Source organism: Eublepharis macularius, chromosome 1 (assembly GCF_028583425.1).
Source record: "Eublepharis macularius isolate TG4126 chromosome 1, MPM_Emac_v1.0, whole genome shotgun sequence".
Lineage (NCBI taxonomy): Eukaryota > Metazoa > Chordata > Lepidosauria > Squamata > Eublepharidae > Eublepharis > Eublepharis macularius.
Genome location: NC_072790.1, coordinates 212077181 through 212104572, shown reverse-complemented (window position 1 = coordinate 212104572; position 27392 = coordinate 212077181). Strand labels below are relative to the sequence as shown.

General features: G+C 41.7%; 1 protein-coding gene across 2 annotated transcripts in view; it reads right to left on the bottom strand.

The window, feature by feature from the left end:
* SPTBN1 (spectrin beta, non-erythrocytic 1) overlaps positions 1–27392 on the bottom strand; it is a 227642-nt gene that overhangs the window by 109617 nt on the left and 90633 nt on the right. Inside the window, exon 1 of one of the 2 annotated variants that reach the window (XM_054986569.1) lies at positions 16802–17377. The exons of the other annotated variant lie outside the window; for it this stretch is intronic. Coding sequence (XP_054842544.1) covers positions 16802–16910 — 109 coding nt within the window. The 5' untranslated portion in view covers positions 16911–17377. Of the gene's footprint in view, positions 1–16801; positions 17378–27392 lie in introns of those variants that run through there. 2 annotated transcript variants of the gene reach the window in all.

The window sequence follows — 27392 nt, the reverse complement described above, 5'->3', positions numbered from 1 at the left end:
TAAATAACCAGATTTGAATAAACAATTGATCCTGTAGATTCCCAATTACATCATTTTAGGGTTTTTTTAAGTTAATGCAGTAATGCTACCAGTTTCAAAGGATCTCTTTCCTGTACCATAATTATTATATGCTCCTTTGTAATATACAATTCCACTTGGAGACTGAAGGACCTTTTAATCAAGCTTTTTTTCTCCTCTAAGAGGAAAAAACAGTGAGGCATTCAGGCTGCCTGCAGAGACTGGTTAATATTAGTTTGGCTACAGTAGTTTTCTTTCACAAAGGCTGCTCTCAGTTTGGGATTGCCAAGTTCCAGGAGGGACTGTACAAGGCCCTTTGTGCTGGCACAGATTCCCACCGTCATTGTGACCTTAGAGTCTACATCAAAAGTCACAAGCATGAGAGATCATCATCTATCTAACATGCTTCGGCACAGAAAAACAAGAGGCCCTGCTATACTCTTCCTCAGAAGCAATGAAAGGTGTTTTTTTGAGGGAGGGGAGGATATATTTTGTGTTAAAAAAATTTAAGGTCAAATACACTTGAAAGATTAATAATGTATCTGATAAGTTGGCATTTACAGGCATTTTTGGAGTGTTCATGCCTAAATAACTCTTTTAAACAGTCTTGTGAAGTAGGTCACAATTATTATCCCAAATGTAGGAGGCAGGGGAAGATAAGAGAATAATGCCTTTCCTAAGGTCACTCAGTGAGTTCATGGCCAAAGCATACATTTGCTGATTCATGGCTCACATTCACCAGAGGACTGGCATAGCTTAGTGGTTAGAGTGTTCGACTAGGACCAAGGATAAACGGGCTCAAGTCCCTGCTCTGCCGTGCAAGCTCACCCAGTGACCCCTGGCTCATCACAATCTCTCAGCCTAACCTATCTCACAAGGTTATTGATGTGAGGATAGGGAGGAGAACCCTGTGAAAAGCCCTTCAAGTCCCAAACTGGGAGAAAAGCAAGATATAAATATAAATAAACAAACATGCTTGGCCTCTACACTGCAGCAATTCAAATATTTGTTTTTATATATATATATATATATATATATATATATACATACATATATATATATATATATACATACATATATATATATATATATACATACATATATATACATATACACATATATATATATATATACATATATACATATATACATATATATATATATATATATATATATATATATATATATATATATATATATATATATATATATATATATATATATATAGGCATAAGTAACAAAAGGAAAACATGCACAGGCCCAAAATTTGTCACAAGGAAGACAGAGAGGACAATATAAATAGAAGATTAAATATTTAATTCAATTACACATACATAGGCTTGATTTCAATATAGCAAGAGGACTAAGAGGCTATGCCAAAAGGCAATACAAAACAAAAAAATTAGACAAGGTCCCTTAGCCACAGGCAATAATCAAATAACATTAAATGAAGGAAAGAAAGCGCAACTTCAAAGACAGGGTTTTTTTTTTCCAAATCAGGGGAAGAAGGTTGGACATGAATTTAAATCCCAAATAAGATTCATCCAGGTGGTGTTTGCACCAATCACCTCTTCTCATCTTCTGTTCTGAGATATAAAGTGGGGCTATCAATACGGATTTCAAGTCATCCTTCAGTCTAAACATTCACAGGAGTCAACATAAGTATGACTGACACACAGATCAAGAATCACAAGGGCCAAAAAAGTTATTGTGAATAATAATAAACAATAATTTCAGTCTCACAGTTTTGTTGCGAGATAGAACAGTTTTAAAAGATTGATGGTTTTGTGTAAGAGAAAAACAATGGAAGTTAATTTTAAACATTTGAACATTTTTAAACACTTGAAGTATTTATAAATGAAGTATTTATTTACTTCATTTATATCTCATCTTTTTCTCGAATGAGGACCCAAAGTAGCTTACTCATTCTCCTGTCTTCCATTTTATCAGAATAAAACATTCCAATTCAAATCAGCCCCAAAATCTAACATTTATTTTGTTAGCTTAATTGAAACCACATTTTGCTGGTCAGAAAGAACTGGCATTAATAGAAGTTATCTTCCCTTTCCCACTCTAGCTCACAGGACTTACAATATGAAAAACAAATAGAAAAATATGAGAGTGGCCAGTTTTCAGTCTCCAGAATGCCCTCTGCTTCTCACCTGTCTCATAGGCCTGACTTGTTTCAAAAGGGTTACACAAACATGGTGAAAACAGAACCACTAGAAGACTTAGCTGTTCACATGTGGATTTAAGTATATGTTTCCATTCCCTCATTTTTTCATGGGTCATATTCATCTGGGGTGGTACATATTTTGAGGGAGGGGATCCTCTGCATAAGGTATAGTTGTCAACTTCCAAGTGGAGCCTGTAGTTCTCCTGGTACTAAAACATTTCCAAAATACAGAGGCCAGTTACCCTGGAGGAACTGGCAGTTTCAGAGGGTGGACTCTATGGCATCACATCTCCACTCAGTTCCCTTCCCTCCTCAAACTCCACCCTCCACAAACAGCACTCCCCAATCTCCAGGAATTTCCAAGCTGGAGAGGCTCCCCCTGGATGGAGACAGAAGGATGCAGCATTCTTGAGGTGCTAATCAGTCAGCCAGTTGTTCTTTTATTGTGAATTTGAACATTTTGTTGTAAATTGCCTTGAGTTTCAGAAAGATGAGGTTAAAATGTTTTAAATAAATTTCCTTGGCACCCTGACAGTTCATGTACACAAATCAGAGAAGAGAGAGGCTCCTTCCTGCTCAAGAATTCCTCCTTACAGTGGTGTGTGTAGAACAAGGTTCTCACAGTAGCACCCATAGGCCTTACAGCACCCATCAACACCTTTCCTGGCACCAAGTGCTTTTGGAAGCGGGGGGCAGATGGAGCTTTTACCCAGCAGGGTTTCTGATTGGCTATCGGATACATTTGTACATGTATTTTTTTATTAAAAAAAGTTTTGACATCATCTATCACCACAGCACAAGGATCTTCACAAGGATCTTAGCTTCACTTGAAGGTAAGCTGTGTGTATGCAAGAAAATATTTGTAAGAAATATGATCATTTTAAAAGGCATCCTGTTAAGCAGAGCTTCTGCCTGAAACATTGGAAAGTTACTATCAGAGTGATATATAATCACATTCCCCAACATTTTGTGGTTGGCTCCACCTCCAAAATGTTAGAGACCCCTGCTTTAGTAAATACAGGAATTGAGACTCAAGAGAAAAATCTGTGTATCCATCCATTCATGTATATCCCTCTCCCTATTCATACCTTTATCATAACCTTCTCCTGTCCCCATTTAAAGGTTTTCATGCTAAGTTTAAGCACTTCCTAATAGGCTTTGAATAGAAAACCCAGCTGCTGTATCCAATATATAAAATAGGCCTGAGTGGCATAGGTTAAGGAATAACACATGTGTTTACATACTATTCCCTATTTTTGTTTCTGCTGTATTGAATGTCAGGCTTATTAACAATGAACATTTAGCTCTGTAAGGCAGCATAATCCTCAAGCTTCTAATTCTGCTTAATAATAGCCTTTAACCCCGAACCTTGAAAAGACAACCCTGGGGTGGGAGGGCAACTTTTCTTCTGAGACCTATTTAAAACTTTGCATCTAGAAGCTAATAAACCACAGATTAATTGTAATGCTCTGGCGTAGACTCTCAATCCCAAACTCTTGCTCTACCACTCTGCTTGAGACTGCTTCCTGTCTTAACTTCTTTTCATCACCTAGAATTGCCCCTTTTGGATTCAACCAGTTCAGGAGACTTTACTGTGCAGCTCTGTTGATGGGAAGTGCTTGAATGAGGGATCAGATCTGCTGTTAGTGTTCTGCCAACTCAAAACACGTGAAGCACAACTCAAAGGAAACAATGGCCTGTGTCCTACCACTCGACTCAGCAAAAACATGCTTTTCTGCCAGCAGAAGAAGTGGCTTAAATTGGAAGAAGTCTCCTTAGGCTGGGCAAAAATTTCAAAGTTTACTATGCAAAGTGGCAGGATACATGCCACTATGACTCAAATCCCATTGAAAGCAATAGGAACCAGGTCCTAGGTAGAAATTTTATTAACTCTTTGTAGTCAACTTGAAAAAGGACCGTCGTGTTTTTCATGATCAGCAGCTTCTCCATTATGGCCTAATTTTCCCAACAATTTTAATCTAAAGTTGCCAATTGATTTTTCAACAAACTTTGGCACACTGAATGGCTATCGTGAATACCTACAACACTCATCAAAATCCATGGCTGATTGTATCTTTAAAAACCTTCAAAAATTAAATTAAGACAGGCATGCCATGATATCCATGTGTACTGGAACATGTACTCCCATAAATACAAGAACTCAGGGTACCCAATGAAATTGTTGGGAAATAAGATTCAGGAAAGTCAAAAGGAAAGTGTGGAAGTCATTGCCAGTGGAGGCTGTGATGGCTATGAGCATGGATAGTTTTAAAAAAGGGTTAAGACAGATTCATGGAGAAGAGGTCCATCAATGGCTACTAGCCATGGTGATTAAAGTGGGCCTCCATATCCAGAGGCAGCCAACCTCTGTATACTAATGCTGAGAGGCAGCAGGGAAGGAGGCCTAAGCCCTGATTGTTTGCCCTGATTGTTTGGCTCTCCAGGGCAACTGATTGGCTGCTGTGTAAAACAGAATGCTAGACTAGATGGAGCACTGGTGTGATCCAGAAGGCAGTTCTTATTGCCAAGTCTACTTTACCAAATACTCAACGCTTATTTTTTATCACCTAAAATGGTTATGGGAGGAAACCACCATTTAAACAACAATGCAATAGGCTTAAAACTACAGTAACACTGTGTAGAACTGCACTGTAACATTCATACACCATATGGATGAGTGTGAGAAAAGAAAGCTGAAAATCATGAGCAGTGGCCTCACAGTTTGAGGTGGCTCACAAGTAAAAACTGTATAATCAAACCAGAAAACCAACATTAAAAACAGGACAAGGACAAAAAAAATTGTTGCTGGGACGCACCATGCAGTGTCGAGAGGGAGATTAAATGTTGCTTGCTCCTTAACACACAGAAAACCGTATACTGGGAGAAAATTTAGGCTAGTATCCTCTCCTACAATACTCTAATATTGTTTGTGTAGAAATGTTTAAATGTGGAGTGCAGGGACAGTTAATCACCCCGCTCTTTGGATTGCAGTTTTACCTCTTTGAAAACCAACATTTTAGTAACAGCTTGCTTTATATTAGACAGCCATTTTTATGTTGGCTGAACTGTGTTAACATCCTATACTGAAACTAAGCTACAGACATTTAATCCTTTCAATTCAATTTTAAATGGGAACCAAAGAATGGCACAGGAGGAGACAAAACCTCTTTGAAGGAAGTACAGTAATCAAATACCTACGCTATAAGCTTTCTCAGACATGGCAGGGGGCAATAGCAGGACAAAGGTTCACCATCAATATACTTTAAACTCAGACTGAACATCTGAGCAATGCATAATTTTAAATTGAAGCAACTGTCCAGTGTTAAAAAGGCAACAGAAGGGCAGCTTCATGCAGGAAGCAGTTCCTGTGAATCATACTGCAGCACTGTAATTTTCTCTTCCCTAATACTCCTCCAATGCCTTAAATTAGACATATTTTAATTGTGTTCAAGGAATGATGTTGTACGCCAAAATGCAGTTACAAAAGGTGGAAAGTCAACAAATCTGATGCAAAATTGGTAAGGTACTAACATTTGATGGCGCAAAAGCATTTTGAATTACATGGGATAAGCAGGGCAACCAAAAAAAGGGTAATTCTAAATCTTGGTCCATCTTTGAAGTATGATTTACAGGGCTGCAAATGCTGTGCAAAGCTGGATCCAAAAGTCTTCTCCCTCACTCTGGATTTTTGCACGTCCTCCTCTTTCACAGAAGGCTATTCCTTAAGGTCCCTGGTTTCCAAGGAACATTTTAGAGAGCTTTTTGGGCTGCAGGGGAGAATAAATATGAACATTTACTTACAGTGGTGGAAAATCATCTTGGGATCCAACAGAATTTTCTAAATATGGGAGAAGTCACCAGACCACATGGAAATGGCCCAAATGCTCATTAACATTTGACAGACCCCTTATTTATTTACTATCAAGCATATGTCCCTATTAACCTTTGTTAAAGTTTGAAGTGTATGCTATAGATCAGTTCATATGACTATGACTTTTTGTGCACCATCAGAAAGTTCACACATGATCACTTTGAGGCTATATTCTTCTAGAATTAGACCACTGGAAGAGTACAACACACACAAAAATTACAACCCTAACAAAAGAGGTCTCTCTGTGAACTTACTCCTTGGAAATATTATTATTAGGCTTATATACCAATTTTTGCCAGGATTTATTCATTTAAAACATTTTAATACCACCATTTCACCTAACTTAGGGACCCAATGGTAGCACACAATCAAAACAATTAAAAATACAAGCTGTATAGGGCTTTAAAGGTCAATTTGATTTGGACCTGGAAGCTAACTGGGAGCAGCTGTATGTGGAACAAGGCTGGAATGACATGGCCTATACAACCTCGCTCCCGTCAGCATTCTGGCTGCAGCATTCTGTACCAATTGTAGCTTCCAAGCACCCTTCAAGGGCCATCCCACCCACACAGAGCACATCGTAGTAGTCTAATCTAGATGTTACCAGGGCATGTAGACATTCATGGCAGATCACAGCCAAGGTACTGTAATACATGCTATCAGTAATAAAAAGATATAAAAAGCAGACAAGTGTTTAAAATGTATGTGGTTTAGAGAACTGTAAGAAACAAAATCAGTTGGGTGGAACAAGGAGTACTGCCATGCATGAAAAAAAAAGTTCTGACTGTGTATAGCCACCAATCAGAGCCTTTGATTTTGATGGTCTCCTCTGAATGACCAAGGAGGGAAAAGGCACTCCCTACAATACATGGGCCCAGCGTACAGAATATAACACAATATTCCAGTAAAAGAGCAAAATCTTAGAAGACAGCTAAAGACAACTTTGTAGCCCAGCTTTTCCTCATATCTCTTGGGCATCACACCTAGTATGAAGTCGACAAGGTGAAACACATGAATGCCAAAACATCTTTTTCATTCACTCATTTGAAATAAATACATGAGAACCCAGCAACGAGTCCCAGCAGGTGTTCCGCTATTAAAATGAGATGTAATTAAGAACTCTGATGCTCAGGCAACACCACGTAATTTCCTCTGAATTAAAGCTCCAAATTAAACTCTATACTAAGTGATAAGATTTTTTTCCCTTTCAAATACCTCTTTCAACATTTAGTCGTCAGTATTTTCCAATCATTTCCTAACCACAACATTCTTTTAACAGTACTTAACTAGAAGCTCTTTCTAAAAGAGCTTCACTTTAGCACATCTAAATCCACATTTATAGGTGTTGACAACATTACTTTCTTTTTTGAGGAAGAAATGGCAGCTTTTTGTCCTGCAATGAATGCCCTTCACACATCTGAAGATTAGCAGCCCAACCCCTAGGTATGTTTGCTTAGAAGTGAGCTGCATCGAGTGAAAAAAGTAAGCATGGATAGAATTGCACACCATAATAACAAAGTCATTTTTGAATATCAATGCACATGGTCCCTTAGAGAAGCCACCACAAACAAACAACAACAAAACAGAAGGTATTCATGAATGAAGAAAACTCACAAAAGAATAACACAAGATAGTTTAGAAAAATATAATAATATGCTCAAACATTCCAAATTCAGGTAGCTTGTGGATCACAGGTCAACATCTGCTTTTAAATGTTGCATTTATTCACTGTTGGTAACCAGGAAAAGGCAACACGACCTATGTTTACCTTTTACAGAGTTTTGTCAGTTTAGTTTGTTGTAAGGGGCCCTCTGGGAAAACCACCATAAATGTTACTACATTTCTCTCCACTAAAACATTACTCAACTAGACCCTCCATAATTAACTGCAAAACCAAACATCCAACCACGGAAGGCAGGAACTTGAAGCATTTGGGTCTCTCAGCCTCCCTTGGAGATCAGGCTTCACATATTATGGTTCGTATCAAGCTGATATTTATACTCTGTCCCAAAGCTCCAGTTGGCTAGGCAGACCTAAAGTTTCTCAATTCAAAGGTATAGGTCAGGTTCTCGATTTATTTTATGCTGTTCCACCCCTCTCTTTCCCTTCCTACTCTGCCAAACTCTGCCAATATGCATAACCTGCGGGATGATCTGCCATAGCAGAGATCTCCCTCAGCATCAACCACTCAAGATCCTTTTCACTGGAGATACTAAGGATAGAACCTGGAACCTTCTACATGCAAAGTGCGTGCTGCTATACCGCTGAACCACCACTCCTGCTTTTTCAAGACTAGGGGAGTAATCCTAAGCAGGTCTTCTTGGAAATAAGTCCTGTGCTGTTCAATTGGGATTACTCTCAGGAAAGTGTCCTTAGGATTGCAGCTGATGTCAACATCTAGATAGCAGCATGGAGCCATTCTTCTCTTCCGCAGCAAGGGCACTTTGCAATGGTTCATGACCTCAAGACTTATCTCACGAGATGAACTTGATTTGGGGATAAGTGCCCCAAACAAGGCTACCACTCCCATGTGGTGAGAAGGGTATGAATTACCCTGCTGTGCTGGCATCTACAAACGTGGAGGGTTATCTGCGTGTTGTGTGAAAAAATATATCATGATTGGGTTACAAAAGCACAGCTATACTTTTTTTACAGTATCAAGACTTAGCTGCCTGAACAATTCTCTGAGCAGTGTTGTAGAATTTGCTTATCCCATCCAAGCATTAAGACAATTAAGATGCTCACAAGTATATCCAAGACAGACCCAGTCAAGTGGCATGATTACTATAACATTTTAAACCATTACAGATGGAATTTCCCACAGCTGGGTCTATAGTGCTGTTTCGTAGAAATATAGAAACACCACAGAACAGAGTACTGGCTTGCGTCACAAAAACCTGGCATTCTTTTTTTTTAAAGCAGATATTTAGATTATGAATATACTTGGAATGGCTAGTAAAGCTCAGAGGACTTGATGTAGAAGCATCCTGGCAACCAAAAGAGTGGGATTTCAACAACCTCTAATGCTCATTCCCGTAACTACCAGGAGGAGAAATCTTTCCATTGTGTGTATTCTCGTAGTCAAACCTGCATAAAGGGAATATATGTTGCAGAACTCATGCTATCGTGGCATAAATTTTCATAGCACCAAGCAACCCCACACAACAATAGAAGGAACAGTAGATTAAGTGACACGTAATGATGTTTATATGCCGAATAGTGGCAGTAAAGGTACATTATTTCTGTCAAATTATTCTTTAGCTATGTTCTACACACCAGGTAGGATTTGCACAGAAAAAGGCAAATATTAAAGAGAGGGTTTTTTGGACAGAAACTATTAGCAGATGTCATGGTTTCAGGCAAATGGCAACATTTAAATTAAGCTTAACAATAATCTAAAGTTATTTAAACTACTGTACAGGGAGCAGGCCCTGGGAAAAGCAAGCATCGTACAGTGGAAGATTTTCCATACTAAGCCTCTCCCATGTCTGCATGTACTTTTTGGCCACCCACTTTGACCCTACACTGCTAGTGAATACATCTGATAACCAACACTTGACAATTCCTATCCAAGTCAACAGCACTGGGTGGTGGGATCTTGGATAGCTCCTCTTGCTTCCTGCAGAACAATTACAGTTCTTTGCCACAAATAAGTCATCATTTTGCAAGGTGCGTGTACACATACACACATAACAACCAATTTTGTAAATAATTATTTAGGGAAAGGTACCCCAGGCTCAACCCCTACTACTATACTCACCTGGCTATTTCCCTTCCTACCTACATGTGTTCTCTTACTTCTAGTCTCAAAGATCAAGTTTAATGTAGTGCAGTACTATGGAATTTGCACTTTCAACTCCGCAGGGAGGGATACAGTGTAGAACCTGTCCAGTTTTCTCACACTTTGAGGCCACACTGGAGTTGATGATAGATATTCAGAAAAAGAGAAGACAAGCAAAACAGACCAGTATCTGTGGGTAAATGGACATTTCTAGACCTTGGAAGCGCCTACTAATCCTTGACTTTGTTCAAGTTGAGCAGATAAAATCTTTACGTTTGACACTATTCAATTAAGAGATGGATTTTCTCCTATCTTCACACCTTCTAGCATTGATATATTTAGCATCTGATGAATATGTTTAAGGTGGCTACTAATCTAATGACATCTTGGAATCAACGGTCTCTTTCCCACAGAAGCACACATAACACATATACATACTATCTGCATACTGATCTACTTCACAAAACCACCCGAGCAATTCAAAACTGCAATGAAGCTAGCCAATCCCACATGCATTGTGCAATCCAGCATTCTGAAACTAGCACTATAATTATGTGTTGCACAAACTGGTAACAGTTCCACTATAAATTCTGGAAGCTCACGCTACTGAACATTAGAACATTTAGTTATTATGGCACCTGTCCATTTAATTAATTATGCCACACCAATACGCATGGCACAGAGAAATATTTTAGAAAGTATTTCTCAGCAGGGTACTACCATCTCAGGTCAACAACATCAATTTGATCAGCAAGCTCTAGAGTCTCATTTGCAACATTTAGCATTTCTTCCTTGAAATGTGTTGGGTGGCCAGCAATAGACTGCAGAGAAAGAACTCTGATATTACCATATATATTCAGATATGATTAAACTCACACACACACTGTATATGCAAGTCTATGAAATCTACATTGTTTCACTACATTGTTCATTGTATATATTGTACTGTTTTTATTGCATTATTCCAGTGGTCCCCCAACCCCTTTGAGGCTGTGGGCACCTCTGGAATCCTGACACAGGATGGTGGGCGCAAACAATAAATGGCCACGAAAGGAGACAATGCCCACCACAAAATGACTGCCACAGGAGGCAGAGTCACACACACACAGGAAGTCCAACTGCAGGGGACAAGAAGAGTAATATTTTTGTATTATTTCAATAAAGATTTAAACAAACAAAAAATACACCAGGAAAGAGCAGCAAGAGAGAGAAGAAAACCAACAACGTGGTAGCAGCTGGAGCCAAATTATTATTTTAATCTGCACAGTGAATCAGATCTCCAGTGGCTAATCAGAAGCCCTACGGGGCAGGAGCCCCTACCTAACCCCATCTGCTTTCTAAAAATGCTTGGCAGACATCAGGAAAGATGTCAATGGGCGCTACGGGACCCCTGCATTAGTCTCTTACCTTGTAATCCAGCTATATTCAATTCTTTGTTTATGTAATATACTGTTTTATTGCATGGTTCTCCTATCTTGTTATCCTGCTTTATTGGGGTTACCAATCCCTATGTGGAGCCTGGAGTTCTCCAGGAATTACAACGAATCTCCAGCCCACACTCCAGAGATGGAAGAAACAGCCGCTTTGGAGGACAGACTTTATGGTATACCATATAGTATACCGTAGAGTCTAGAAGAAATGGAAGTCCTATAGTGGCTACAGCCATTAGATGCTTTAAGGCTTCTGCTTCTCCTAAGGTATGCCTTACAGACTAGGAGAAACTGATTGATTATAGCCTTTAGAGGAGATATTCAATCACTTTCTTCTAGCTGGGTTAGAAGCCAGATGGGGATTGAGAGAGAGATAGGACTTCTGTTGGCTGGCGTCCTCCTATGGGTCTTCAGAGTAGATTTTTCTCCTTAAAACTGAGAAAAAGCTCAACTGGATTTTGACTTTTTTCATTATAGCAGGTTACCAGTTATACCAAAACACATATTTCGTATCAAAGAGTTAGTATGGCACAAAGAATGCATGCATAAGACACCAAGTGATGTACGGTTACAGGAAAAGAACACGACTTCACAGGACATGATCCCTGCAGAGCCGTCTCCCCTCCCGGTACCCTCCCAGGCACAGTCCTCAAATCTCCAGGAATATCCCATGCTGGAGTTGGCAGCACTACATTTTATAGTATGTACTACACAGTTTCAATGTCTTGTTCTTTGATTTTCTCTTGTTTTATTGCACAGTTTATTGTATCATATTGTTCTCACTACATAGTTTTTAATTGCGCAGTCCACCTTGAGTCTCAGTTTGAAAGGCAGACTATATATGAAGTAAATTAAATGAAGTAAAACAAAAAAACACCACTCTTATTTACAAGGAGCAATCTATCTGTGTTTGGCTTTTCATGGAATTTCCCAGCTCAGTCCAGTGAACCCATATCAGCTGCTGTTCATCATAAGAATAGTTCATGGGAACCAGCTTTCCAGATATGTTTTTAATGGGAAAGCCCAAGAGATCCATAATTTTTTTTAATGAATGTATATCAAGGTTGAACATGGATGGGGAGAGGCTAAAATTAAAAACTTTACAAACATGCGAAAAGTAAGTACAGGAACAGTCACACTGATGTAATTTGAAGACGGGTAACAGAAAAGTTATGCTGTTTTTAAGTATATACTATTTGAACTGAACTGAGTTCCACAGCGGGGCCAACACACAACAATCTTTATGGACATGTTGGGCGCATTCACAGCATAGGTGACTGTAGTATGACTATATTCTCTATGAAGTTTGCACTGGCCCATGATGGCGGCTTCTAGGCTGCACAAGGCACTGAAAAATATCATTTAGCATTCAAAAATATCTTTAAAAGGCAGGCTGAGTCCACATTTAGAAGATGCTAAACAAATCAACAGCATTGCACAAAACAGTACACAATATGATTTAAAATGCAGCAACACATAAGGTATTTCCTAATGTTTAAGGCACCTGGGGCATTTTTGCCATTTTAAAAGGAGATGCTGTCACTTCAATGAGAAGATTGGTAACAGGTTTTTTTTTTAAATTGAGGATTTCCTGGCTTTAGCACCCAGGTTGCTAAGGAAACAGCAGCCCAAGATCTGTATTACAATTATTCCATCAATTCTTTTTCTGTTCAGTGCCATGAAACTTAAAATTAACTGAATGGACCAGCATTCTTGTATGAAAACAAATGAAAATGTTGTAGTAACTCTGAGGTTTAAAAGTATTCCAAAAACCTTTCTATGTCACTTTACCTACTCAAGACTCAAAACACAATTAACATATAGGAAGACTTGAGTTTAAGTCTCCAATCAGATTACTGGGTAATCTGTTTCTGTCCTGTCCTTCCTTCAAGATCAGGCTGGCATATGTAGCTCCTCCTCCATTTTCTCCCCACAACAACCTTGCAAAGTAGGTTAGGCTGAGAACAAACTGACTGTCCCAACATCAGCTAGTACTGAGTCACAGCAACTTCCGGAGCTAACTTCCACTTCTTTGACACAAAGATGGATTAGAAACCAAGTGAAAGTAACTTTGCAGCTTATTATAATAGGTGGTAGACATACTTAGCCTCGAAACATGTGGCTAAAGCCAACATTAACACTTTCCCATAAACTTTGGGAAGGGGAACCGTCACATTGGGCTTAATTGTTCCATCAGAGGCTGCAAAGAACCACCATGAAAACTATTTGGCAGTACAGTGTAATAAATGAAGCTCTTAAAGAGACTGCTGCATCATTCCTGGTACTTAGATGGGCAGGAGGAGCTCTGTAAATCATCTGCACCCACTTGAAGATCAAGAAGACCATTTTATCTTTGCTTGAGAACACTCACCATCCTGAGGTATATATCTTAATTCAATAAATATGAAAAAATGGGGAATTTATGGACTTCGGAGAACTCCAAAACTGGCTGCATTCAGACGTCAACCAAACTCCAGTCAAGCCAAGATTTGTGCAAAAACACAGCTTGCTGTTGGGCTCGTCATTCATGAGGTGTCCCACACTCCTTCCTTCTCTTGAGAGGTAAGGATTAAGCAACCTGGTTTGAAACAAACTCCAGTGATGTATCAGTCCAGGTGCCCAGATGAACTGGAGATTGTTTATTTGCCTCCCAATCAGATATCTAAGCCAGGATTCAGCAGTGGTTTAGACTCACCCTTTGTGGGGAGGCAGACAAACTCCAATGCACCTAGGCATTCATAGGGGGAACCAAAGTGGAGTATGGTTCAAACTAGGAATCTCTAATCATGAAGGGAGGGCAGAAGAGCATGGGAGAATAGTAGCAAGCCATGTTCATGTACTGTCTCAGTTCAGAGGGAGCTTAGCTGAATACGGCTCATCATCATCATCTTGTGGGATTTCAGAATTCAAACTGATCGGCACCTTGAACATAATACACCAGACATAATAGTCATGGAAAATTGAAAAGTTTGGATAATCAACACTGCAATTCCAGGGGATGCCAGAGTCGAAGAAAAAGAACAAGGAAAAAAATGATTAAATATAGAGATCTGGTAATAGAAACCACCCGACTATGGAAGAAGAATGCAACAGTAGTCCCCATTGTCATTGGGGCACTTGGAACCGTCTCAAAAAACTTTGCAATTCATATGGAAAAACTGCAGCTTTCTGACATAACACATACAGAACTGCAAAAGACGGCACTACTTGGAACAGCGTACATATTACGCCGATATCTGGTTGATACTTAGGTCTCCAGCGGAAACCTGTATCAGCTTAGCAAGGCCAATCAACAATATTGCGACCTCTGCTTATTGTTGATTGTTTTTCGGATAACTCAAATAACAATAAGTATTATTAGCTAGAGTATCAGAAGACTGTTTGCAAAATGTGACGGTTTATCCTGAGCTTTGTGTATTCTTTAAAACATTTCCTGTGCTCAAATCTCACCCCACACAATATCTTTCAATGCTATTTCCCTCAACCCTAATTCTCCTCCACTGCGAATAAACAAGCCTTTGTGGTAGTTTTCCTGCAAACCCCCTCCATCCCATCTATTTTCCTCTTGGGTTTTTTTTAGGGTGTGTGTGTGGAATTGAACTCAGTAATCTTTATAAAAACCAGCACGGGGCGGGGGGGGGGGGATTCTTGCAGGAGTCAGTTGATAACCGGAACATTCAAGCCACACACAGAGTCAACTTGCATCTCCCAATGGGATATTTAAAAATACCAAATAAATCCTTGAAGCAGTGAAAGTGATAAAACTGGTCCCTCTAGCCCTGAAAATAAGCCTCACTGCATACTGCAAAGGTTTATATATACTATTCATCTGTCTTTGCTAATTCAGCGTCACTCAGCTTGATTGTCTTATTCTTTTGACGGGACCTTGTTTTTGTGTTTTGCATAGTAACTCAACATGTCTGTGTGGTGGATTTCTGGACCAGCTTTGCAAATAACATTCCCCCCCTTCCTGTTTTCACATACAGGTAACATGTATCCACTAACATGCATCTGCTACATGTATCTAAGGATGTTGGTTGCAGTTCATGAAAGCTTACACACATATAACCGCATTACTCTTTAAGATGTCACAAGACCTTTCACTGTTTCAGCACCATCCTAGAGGTCATTGCCAAGATGCAAAAGAACAAAATTAAGGTGGTTCCACATATCCAAGGGTTTTTTTTTCAAAACAGCCCACTCTTTCTCCATGGGAATCCAATCTTGAAATAGGAGGAATTTTCAAAACTGGGAAGTGCCCTAGCTTAAGAGACCTTCCATTCAATGAAAAAAGGCCCTTCAATAGGCCTAATGCAGCTCACATCCCACAGCAAAAGTATTAATCAATTTCTTATTGTGTACATTTGGAATCCACGTTCTTAATGCCTAGCCCAACTAATAAAGACGCTTGTTTTGGCGAATGTTTATTGCATCCAGTATGAAATCCTTTCTGCAAGCCATTCTACAAAATTCAGCAAGTTACAATGAATGAAAATGGAAAAGAGGCGGTAAAAGCCAACACACAATCGTAAAACCATAGCCTTGGAAGGTAACCAAACCAAAGGCAACATTCTCTGAGCTAACAAAGATCATTTCTGACAGGAACTGCAGTACCCTATCTGTAGGATAGCTGAGAGGAACAGTAAGGAGTATATAAAGTGTGGTTTAAACTTTTGACTGCTCAGTGTAGATTAACTAACGATATATGAATTTAGTAAAGCGTGCATATATGATGGTTTTATTTTTATGAGGAGCCGTTTCAAATTCCACACTTGGCTTAATATTCTACCTATTTGTTTCATTCAGAACAGAAGTCAGCCATAGGTAACATGAACGCCTAGCCCTGCCTCTTACCTACAACTGGCGATTCTAAAATTCACCAAGAATAACCCAGATCCTTTAAAAAATTTTGATGCTGCCTCCAAAGAGTTGTTTTATATGAATGCGGGGGGTGGGGGGAGAAAGACTCTGTAATAATCATTGGAAGACCCTTTTCCAGTCCCACCCTGCTGATAAAATCAGTCAACGGAATGCAAGGAATGGAATTGTTTGAAGGTAATGCAATACTTCCTAGCATTAGATAAATGGCTTGGATCTGTATGTTGGGAATGTAAATGACTTGTGGAGGGATAGATTTTTTTCTTTCTGTGCATGAGGTGCTTCCCAAGGATCAGAGGCAAATCAGCTCAGCACCTGAAGACTGTAAACGGCCAAAAGGGATTTCAGACAAAAAGACCACTCCTCCTTCCCCGTTTCCTTGTCCTATTGTTCTAAATGACAGGGTCTGGGATGCCCCCCCCCCTTTAATCACCTTTTCAGGCTGAACCTAAGGGAGGCTACGTGCCTGAGCACAGGAACACAAGGAAAGCCAACCTAAAGGGCCAGTAAAAATAATAAATCTATTCTTTGGGGAGCAATGGGCGCTCTGTATCACCAATTCTCAGTAGCATCAGAATCGCCTCATCTTGTTTATGAGCTTCATCTCATAGCAACGCTCTTTAAGGAAAAAAACCCCACGGGCTTACCTTGCAACTGTTTGAATCTTCCTTCTAATTGATTATAATTATATGGCACTTGAGCCGTGTAGCCAGGGGACAACGGTCCTGGCATGCTAGCTGAGTTCTGTAATTCCATTTAGGAGGGAGGCGGTGTGATGCTTAACTGCAGCATGCAAGAAAATTGTACAAAAATAGTATATATATAGCGCAAGCCCACAGATCGCTCCGACATAAATCCAAGCAGACTGAAGTTTCCTCAGAAATGCAGCAAAACTCCCCTCCCCTCCGATTCCCAGGATTTCTTAAAATCTACTTAATCTGTTCCACTTTGAATACCAGCTCCGATTGCTTTTTTAAAAAAAGAAAATCCAGCAGTAGACGATAACTCATGCAAACTTAAACCAGCATGGTTTTGGGGACCGTGATCGCCAGCGTTGGAAGTTGACTTCGGAAGCCAGCCTTCATCTAATGCAATTACACAACCACTAAAGAAACCATCCCCGGCTGGGGAGTCAGAGTCAAAAGCAACGCAGATGCAGCATGGAGCCATCCATTGCCCTCCTTCCTTTCCCAGGAGTTCCAGTAGCGAGCGCACACCTCAGCCCTTTCTGCTGGTTTGTGATATCAGCAGCCTCTCACTGTGTGTTTAGTGATGACGTCGCTTGATTAGCATAAAGCATTGTGGAGGAAACCAAGACCGAACCAAGGAAAGGCGGCGGGGAGGGGTGGGGAGCCGGGCAAGGAATTCAATGGTTTTTACCCACGCCGAACGCTTTGGGGACTCCAAAGCAACTGCGCAGAGGGGAACGTTCCACTTCCAGCCCGGAGGCTTCCCACTCGAAACCCGGGTTTTCCTCCTGGCCGGTTTTTAAAAAGGAAAACAGGAGAAAGAAGACCTTTGCGCGCACACGGTAGACAGGCAATGGAACCTTCCTAAACAAAGCTGGTGGAATTACACTCTTTTGTTAAGAGCCTCATGTAACGGAAAAGTCTCAGATTACTATCACATGAAAAGGAGGGCACTTTGCTTTCTTTATCTTCAGTGCTGTACACTTCAAAAACTAGAAAGGATGAAAGCAACTAACTCTCAGGGGACAGAATGCTCATTCGGTATTTAGCATCAAGAGCCAAAAAAGAACCCCCTTCGAAACGTATAGTTTGCCCAGCATTAGAGGCTAATGAGAGCTCGACAGAGGCGGGGGAGCTCTTCGCCCAGCAATTTACTTCGATTCAGGTTAATTGGCGATGCTAAATATTTTGACATGTGGAATGGGGGGCGTGCACGTCTCCATCCGTGCCTTCTAGTTGTACAGTCATGGCTTTTCACAGATTACGCTGGGAACATAACATAGCGAGTGTTCCTTTGTCAATTAAAATAAGGACGTTATTAAACTTTTTACTACAAAGGCATTGTGAATGACAGAAATGGCTACTCGATTATGTGTGAATGCCGCCAGCTGGACAGGGATGATCTTCCCTGTGACTTCCATTCTCCTTTAACGAACAGCTTTCAGGAGCACACACTGGACACATCCAGAATTGCAAAAATAAAAAGTATGTCTGAATTGCAATGATGTAGAAAGGGGGCGGGATCCAGTTCTGTAGCAGCAATAAGTACTGTGGGAACTTATTTGCATGTGTCTCAGGATTGCTCAGCACATTGTGAAATTACTGAAAAGCACTGTGAAGCAATGTGAAAGGTCCTTCTGGGATATTTTGATCAGCCCTCACTCATTCAGACGCGGAACTGGCGGAAACACTGCATGGCCGCTGCTCTGTGTTTTTTGCTGTACCATGTGGATTAGATGCTACAGTCTGGTTTGCCTCCACAATGCCTGTGTCCTGCTGCCAGGAATATCTGGCAATAGTGGAGAAGCACTGTGGGCGTGACTATGAAGTAGCATTATGTATATTCATCACTGGAAGACTGCAGCACTGAATGGCAGCTTGCAATGTGGTGGAGTCATTATGTGACAGATAAAATGAGAAACCATGCTTTGATGTCCCTCCAGGCATATGATATTCGTGGAGTGTCAGTGTCTTCACACTGCAAGAGACCCATCAGTCACTGACATCCTAAACTGAGCCACACCCTTCTGAGACAAGTGATTTCAGTGGACTTAGAAGGGTGTAACTGTGCTTAGGATCATGGCATGTGATTAGGCACACACAAAGGAAGGTCCATTCCCTGCGCCAGATGAAATAAACTGTGACTGATCAAAGGTAATGCAGCCATAAACTAGTTACAGTTCTTTTATTTAGCCCTGTATCACAGTATATTGCAAAGTGGCTCACGGCAGTTTGGAGGGAAACAGTCACTTTCAAGGGCATGCAGAAGAAAAAGATTTCTGTACAAAAACACATGAACATATGAAGCTGCCTAATACTGAATCAGACCTTCGTCTACTGTGACTAGCAGTGGTTCTCCAGGGTCCCAAGCCAGAGGTCTTTCACGTCACCTATGGCCAGATCCTTTATCTGGAGCTGCCAGGGATAGGACCTGGAACCGTCTGCATTCCAAGCAGATGCTCTAGCATTGAGCCACAGTCCCCCCCCAAACTTAGCCAATTCTGTTTGTCAAGGATTTCCAACAGAGGTGCTATACCCTTCTCAGTCCATTGAAGTCAGTGGAGACTAAACTACTTCTGTTCACTTTAGTGTATCCATACATACTGTGTAGTAGTATTTTACTGCTGCAGTTGTAGCTGAATAAACAGCCATTTGAGAAGATACGTGCATATACACACACTTTGTATTTTTAAAAAAGGAAAAGGTGAGGCATAGCTGAAGGGTGCACGAAGCCTTGACTTTGCGCTGTACTTCTTCCATTTTTTTAGAGGAATACATGAATGTTTCTGTATTAATGTTGCACAATAGGGGAACTCTCCACCTCTAAAGCAACAATAGAACAATACAAAAATATCTAATGGTCACTAGTATGGATAGAATGACGTTTCATTTGTCACCAGTGATGTCAGCAACACTGTTCCACAGATGCTGGTGGCACACATGAAACTACATCCCACATGGCTAAAGGCCAAAACAGAACCAATGGCAGGAGATCCATGGGAGTGCAATGTCGTTAAGGGTACTGAGCATTTTACTCTATAGAGTATCTTGTTGCACCCAATACACATACTTGTGTTTGCCTGCTTGTCAAAAAGTTGCAGATGCTCACCCCAGCACTATTCCTTGCATATCCAAATTCCATTCATTTGAGTCAGCCCTCCTGCTGCCACCGCCTACTCCTTGCTCCCTTTAATAGTTCAAAATGTTGCCTTTGTTCAGATTGTGTAGTTCTACGATTTTTTAGTCACGCAGTAAATGTGAAGCTAATTTTTGCAAGAGAAGCAGAAGGGCATATTACACTGTGTATTCAGAACCATGCATGCCCACTCAGTGACAAAAGAGGAAAAGAGGCTGTTCCAAGGCATTTCCTGTGGGATTTTTATTCAAAAAATGACAGTCTTCACCAGACGGTATAATACTAAGATCATATGGGCTGCATCTGGTCCAAAAGTTTGAGAATTGTAATTTAAATCAATTAGGTACATTCATTAAATTATTTTTCCAAGTGTTCAGATGTTTGCAGAAATCAAAGACTATAATTACTTTCTCTACAATGGGCTACTATCTCCCTTAAAATGTTATAGGAATAGAACCTGGATATTGCTAAATATTGCAGTGGTGTAGTAATAGAGTTTCAGAAAACAATCTGATTACCTGCAGGGTCTGTGAATAATTCTCTCCCCTTACGCTTCAGTTTCACTGTTGCTTCTGTTCTGTACTCATTTATCTGATTCCAGTACTGATGGAAAGTTGCATCTTCTAATCTAAAGAACCAGCTATATGCCTCTGCTGACGGCAAGAAAGTGCTTCTGGTGGAACAATGTTCTGATCACAGTTTAGCAAATCCCTCGCTCCTGGCGGCTGGCAGTTGCGCCTGGTGCCCCCTCTTTGGCGGTGCCGGGGGCAGACTACCCCCCTGCCCCCCCATCGATCCGGCCCTGCGGTAAACCACTTCTGATAATCTTACCTTGAAAACTATAATGAATCTTGGTAATTTTATAAACATTTAAATCTGGGTAGATGTTTGAGACTTGCAGTGCAATCTTATGCAGAATTTCACCCTTTGAAGTCCTCTGAAATCAATGGACTGAGAAGGCGGTAACTCTGTTTAGGATTAAACCATAGGTTTTCAGCTGCATTGGATACCAGAGGGTTGGGCATAATTTCAGAAAACTCAATAAAAGTTCATATAATGACAAGTTTACTGACCAAGTCAGAAAGATTGGTTCTTTTGATAATCACTCTTATGTTATTGACTCCTTCAGGCTCTTTTGGTTGTGGGTACTGTTACATTTCACTTGCGCTATACTGAATCAACATCTTGAGGTATGCACATAGCACCTGTAGGCATATCCATTTAACTGCCAGTGCCCCACCTTTGGCAAACAGGTGCTGCTATGTAAGTCTTCTCTGTGTAAAACCAAAGTGCAGGTGAATAAGCATAGTGAGGAAATGTGTTTAGAATGTGTTGTGTACTGGGCCGAGCAAGGCCTCTAAAGTAGTTACTGTATTGATTGTAATGCACTATACTGTGTTGAGCTTGAGGTTCAGTCAAGGCTCCCAAAGCCTGTATTCTCATTGGCTATCAGTTATTCTGGGGGTGGAGCTGCTGTATATATATTGAGGACTTCTGTTCAGTCTGTCAGTGTGTGTTGTGTTCCTGCTAAATAAAGAGCTATTGAATCACCTCGTGTCTGAACCCACTATTTAACACTGGCGACGAGGATGGGATCTCTGATTGGGTATGCAGCCCCAATACCAGAGCGATATCACTAACAAGGTGCTTGGGTAGGCAGCCCCAAGACCTAAGCTGAAATCTTAAGCGTGAGGAATTGTCACCTCCACCATCCGACATACGCTCGCGTCGTCCAGAAGGCAGACATGGCCGCTAAGGGCCACTTCGAACCGTTTGACTCAACAGCCGAGGACTGGGAATCCTACATTACCCGCTTCGACTTCTACCTTGAGGCGAACAAGATTGAAGACACAGATCTCGCGAGAGCAACGTTCTTCAGCGTGTGTGGGCGTTCCACGTTTGATATAGCACGGGCACTAGTGGCGCCAGCCCAGCTTCAAACTACAGCGTTCAACACAATAAAAAACAGACTCAAGGAGCACTTCTCACCACAGCCATCTGAGATAGCCTGCAGACATGCGTTCTACAGCCGAGACCAGGCGCAAGGTGAATCGATAGCGGCATTTGTCACAGCCCTCCGACAGGCAGCCAGACAATGTAACTTCCCTGACCTTGAGATGGCACTACGTGATCGCCTGGTGTGTGGCCTTCGTGATGAGAAGCTACAGCGCCGGCTTTTCACGCAGAAGAACCTCGACTTCCAAACAGCATTCAAAGAAGCACTAGCAGCTGAAGCAGCAGACCAGTCCACCCGGGAGGTGCGACGTTGGCGGAGTCCAGACCTGCCCCTGAACGAGGAACCAGTCCACTATGGGGATTTTGACAGTGGCTCTGAGGAAGAAGATGGTGTGCACAGATTCCATGCAGTGCAAGCCCAGCACTCTGAGAGGCAGCCATACTACGGTTCCCCTTGTTCTAGTTGTGGGGGAGACCACGAAAGAAGGAAATGCCGGTTCCGGGATGCCAACTGCCGGGCATGCGGAAAGAAGGGCCACATCGCTCGGGCCTGCATAACTGTCAGGAAAGGAGGCTCTCTGCAGCAGTCTCCTCGCCTCACTCCGCGCTGCCAAAGGCCAGGAGGAAGAGAGTGCCAGCTGAATGAATGCCACACCACAACTGTCATCATGCACACACAAGCAGGCAACAAAGATAAGATCTACACCACGGTTTGTATTGAGGGAACACTGTGTGTCATGGAGGTTGACTCCAGGTCAGCGCTCTCAATTGTCTCCAGGGACACCTACAACCGCCTGTGCTCCAAGGGCAAGAACCAGCCGCTCAAGCCCAGCAGTCTACGCCTAATGGATCTCCAGGGTCGTCGGGTTCCAGTGGTTGGAGCTGGCCGAGTTGTGGTCGGCTACAAGGACTTTCACGGCCTCCTTCCTCTTGTTGTGGTTAAGGGGCACTGCACGAGTTTGGTGGGACTTGATTGGTTCAAGGCGTTGGGCATCCGCGTTACCGGAGTCCAACAAGGCAGCCCATCCATAAGCAAAGCGGCACACAGCAAGTTCCCTGCCAGGCACGTTTCATCAGGGCGCCGCAAAGGGCCGCCCGTCTCCACGCCAGCAGTGAAGACAAGCCATCGGAAGGAGCATCAGGTCCACTCTGCACTCAATTACATCAGCTTAAACTGCCTTGGCCGCTATGGGAGCAGAAACAGAACCGGGACTTTTCTCCGCAATCCACGGCCTCAAGTGGCTCGCAAACTCCCACAAGAGACTGCACCTCCAGAGCAAAGCCAGCAAGGAACACGGGGCTGTCGGCCCCAAAGAACTCTGGAGCGACTGCACCGTGCAGGCTCTGGCAGGCTCACCTTTCCCCATTCCCACTCCAGGACTCTGTTGGCATCAAGTAGTTCCACACTAGGGGGGAAGGGGTGTGATGTATTGGTCTCAGGGCCTCTAATGTATTCTGGCTCATCTTCCCCAGCCTATCTGCGAACAACAGGGTATTCCAAACTAAGGGGGGAGGGGTGTTGTGTACTGGGCCGAGCAAGGCCTCTAAAGTAGTTACTGTATTGATTGTAATGCACTATACTGTGTTGAGCTTGAGGTTCAGTCAAGGCTCCCAAAGCCTGTATTCTCATTGGCTATCAGTTATTCTGGGGGTGGAGCTGCTGTATATATATTGAGGACTTCTGTTCAGTCTGTCAGTGTGTGTTGTGTTCCTGCTAAATAAAGAGCTATTGAATCACCTCGTGTCTGAACCCACTATTTAACAGAATGAAAACAGTGACTCTAGTCATTGGTCAAGGCCATATATAAATCATTACAAACAGATCTTTGGAATGAAACGTGAGATAATTCTCAGTGAAAGGAAGTTCCGCCTTCAGCTACTAATATCTGTATCCAAAAGTATCTTAGGGAGGATGAATGGGAAAGATCTGGACCCAAGATCTTGGGAGAACTGCTGGGCTATCTGGGTCAATTGTCTGACTCGCTAAAAGGTAGCTTTGTGAGTTCATATGAAAGAGGTCGGGAACATAAGGCCTGCAGGCTATATCCAGCCCTCTGTTCTGTAAGCGGGTTACTGCATGGCAGGATTCAGAACATAAGAGCTAGTTGAAAATAATATGGTTTATTCACTTCTGGGACTTTTGCCAACTTATGTTTGTGGATGGGGGCAAAGGATTGTTGCTGGAACAAGCTCTAGAACAGTTTATTCAGTCTAAAACTGCTGCAAGCCAAAAAGTTTGCTTTTGCGTTTTGTTGTTCAGCAAGGCCTCAGAATGGTCATGAGATACTCATATGCTCCCAGTTTTTTGCATCTTTGCTTTTTAGGCTTGCCATCCGTTCTTTGTTTTAGCTCAAATAATGATGTCTTGCGGACAAGAATGAATGCCCCTGAGGTTGTTAGGCCTACTGTCAAAGCATAAGGTCAATTTTATTTACCACATCTGTACCCAAGGACCTCAGGGCCCTACTTCATTTTATCCCCACAACAGTTCAGTCAAGCAGGTTAGGCTGAGGGATAGAGAAGGGCCCAAAGTTATTCTGAGAGCTTCAAGGCTGAGCAGGGTATTTGAGCCGGATCCTAGCGCAACACTACAGTACATTATTATAAACATAGGCCTGCACTATAAATAATGAAGTGATGCATGTAACTCTTAATTGTGGCCCTTGATTGTAGAAAAAGTGCTTCCCATGGGGTGGCTGGAAGCAAAGGTAGGAGAGGGTGCCTCCTTAATCCTTTCCCCACCTACCATTTCCCTAACTATAAGTTATTTCCCCCCATCAACTCCCTTTCCTCTGGGGTTTCAATGGATGTTTCCCACACTGGGAAAAGCTTTCTGGGAAGGAGCAGTTTGGAGCAGGGAAATATAAGGCAGGAAAAAGTTTAGGTGCCCATTCACTGGTCCTGATCACTCCCATGAGGAGAGGCTTTTCTACACATAAAGGGACCATTTGGCTACTATTACATGCACTTGCGTGTTTTGTGTAGTTTGAGCCTATATGAGAGTAGCCCAAGATATCTATTTTGTTATCTCTTAGGGCAGAACAAGATGTGCAAAGGCAAACATAGTGATCCAGTACTGTATGTATTGCTAATGCAAGGGCAACGGCTTTTGCATGGGAGGAGGGAATCAGTGAATAGGAGAGGATATTTAACACTTCCTTTGCCTGCCAATTCTCTCCCAGTGCCTTTTTCTCCATTTTTGTCCCTTCTGACTCAAAGGCCAAAAAATATGTCCAATTTTTTTCGGGGGAGGGGGGAAGGGTCTGGGAAAGGGGCTGCAGGAGAGAATCAATATGCAGGGGAATCTTTGAACACCTCCTCCTGCCCATAGATTACCCCCTACAAATGACTCCTGAGCCCTTTATTACCATTAATGGGCTTAATACACGTTTGCCACTGATACCCTAGCTGGCCTGCTACAACGCAGCACCAAAGGCAAAAGATTTAGTTAGAAGGTATGCCAGCAAGTATGCCCCAAACAAAGGCAAACTTCTTTTTCTGGGTACCACTGGCAAAGCTGCTTGCTCATCTGTAAGGCTGCCTTTACACCTACCATTTTTCATCAGCACTATTTTACACCATCACTTAAGTCCTTCACTAGAGGGGAATTTGTCCTGCTGTTTCCTTAGGGTCTAAACTTATATGGCTATTCATCTCGTTTTTCTCCCTCACCTCACCTGAAAAAGAAAAGCAGGAGCCCTGCATATTCCCTTGCAGTGAATATGCAGTCAGTGAAGCCAATATTGCTTTTGTAAACGCCATTCTAACTACTTATGCCCAGGAAGCCTAAAATAGTTGCACTTCCTAATTATCCTGCCTATCTCTTTCAAATATCTCAAGAAAAACAGCAATAAATTATACAATGAAGGCATTTATGCTGAACAGCAGGTCACAGATACATTAATAAATTAAGAACTAAATAAAATGACTGCTGGACCTTTTGGCAGTGATTTAATGGTGAATGGCTGTGGGCTTATCATGCTAAACACACAGCTGTGGGACCAAATCCAAAAGTAGTTAGGGCAGTAAATTCTGCCAGTTTGAATGCTCTCTAACTGAAGACAATGGCTGCTTCTGCACAGAGGTGAGTCCACATTTTGGTCACATTGCTGCTGCAAATTCCCTACCCTACCTGCCACCTCTGATGGACTTTGCCTTTTAAAAAACCCTTAGTAGTTTGCATCTCTCTATATCAGAACAAGAAGCAATAGCCATGACCAACTAACTAAGGATGAATGAAAGCCAACTTCAAAGCAATTATGCAAAAGTTGTTTTTATAATAAAGTCAATGGAAAGTGAAAAAAACTCTAAGTGGTATAGAGCTGGCATAAATTGCTAACCGGTACCACGTGAGAGCGAGTCACAGCCACCACTTGGGAAATCCAGTGCTCGCAAAACCCACTAAATCACCTTTGGTAACCACAGAGTATATGAACAAAAAATAAACAGTAGCTATACAAGCTTACATATCAATAATCCATATACAACATTTTACATGGCATAAACCAAGTGACTGACCAATGAGTCTCCAATGGAGACTGACTAATGGCCTATACCATTGAGCGAGCCGCCATTGTGCATGTATCGTGGCTGTGACTTACCTTGTTGCTCTGTAACTGCCAGGAAGAAGGAGATGCCTGAAACGGGATTCCTTGCTAGCTAACCCGTTGCAGTTACACCTTATTGAATTTTTAAATACTTATATTCATTGATCAGTCACTTGGTTTATGCCATGTAAAATGTTGTATATGGATTATTGATATGTAAGCTTGTATAGCTACTGTTTATTTTTTGTTCATATACTCTGTGGTTACCAAAGGTGACTTAGTGGGTTTTGCGAGCACTGGATTTCCCAAGTGGTGGCTGTGACTCGCTCTCACATGGTACCTGTTAGCAATTTATGCCAGCTCTATACCACTTAGAGTTTTTTTCACTTTCCATTGACTTTATTATAAAAACAACTTTTGCATAATTGCTTTGAAGTTGTCTTTCAGTCATCCTTAGTTGGTCACGGCTATTGCTTCTTGTTTGGGTATTTCACCGTGACTCTCTCTCTCTGGTCTGTGGTTTGTGTCTCTCTATATCAGGGCTTGAAAAATGCACTTTCCTCAGGATCAGACTAGCATGCAACCTATAATTCCTCATTTGTTTCCACACTGATGCTGTCCACGTGTTGAACTTCAAATGATCTGGATGTATCTTATTAACCATATTCCTTCCCCGCCCCCCCCCTCCGCCCCCAAGGCAGTTTTGGCATATTAGTTGAAACAGATATGAACACTGTGGCAGTGAGGAGTCTACCCTCCCCTCTCCCGCATGGAATTCCGGATGGCCAATGAGAATCTGGGGAGTGCTGAAGTGAGTTGGGGGTAAAATTTGAACTGAACATGCAGTTACAAGAAAACTGTCAGGTAAAAAGTAGCCCATGATGTTGTTGATGACATGCAAATCCAGATA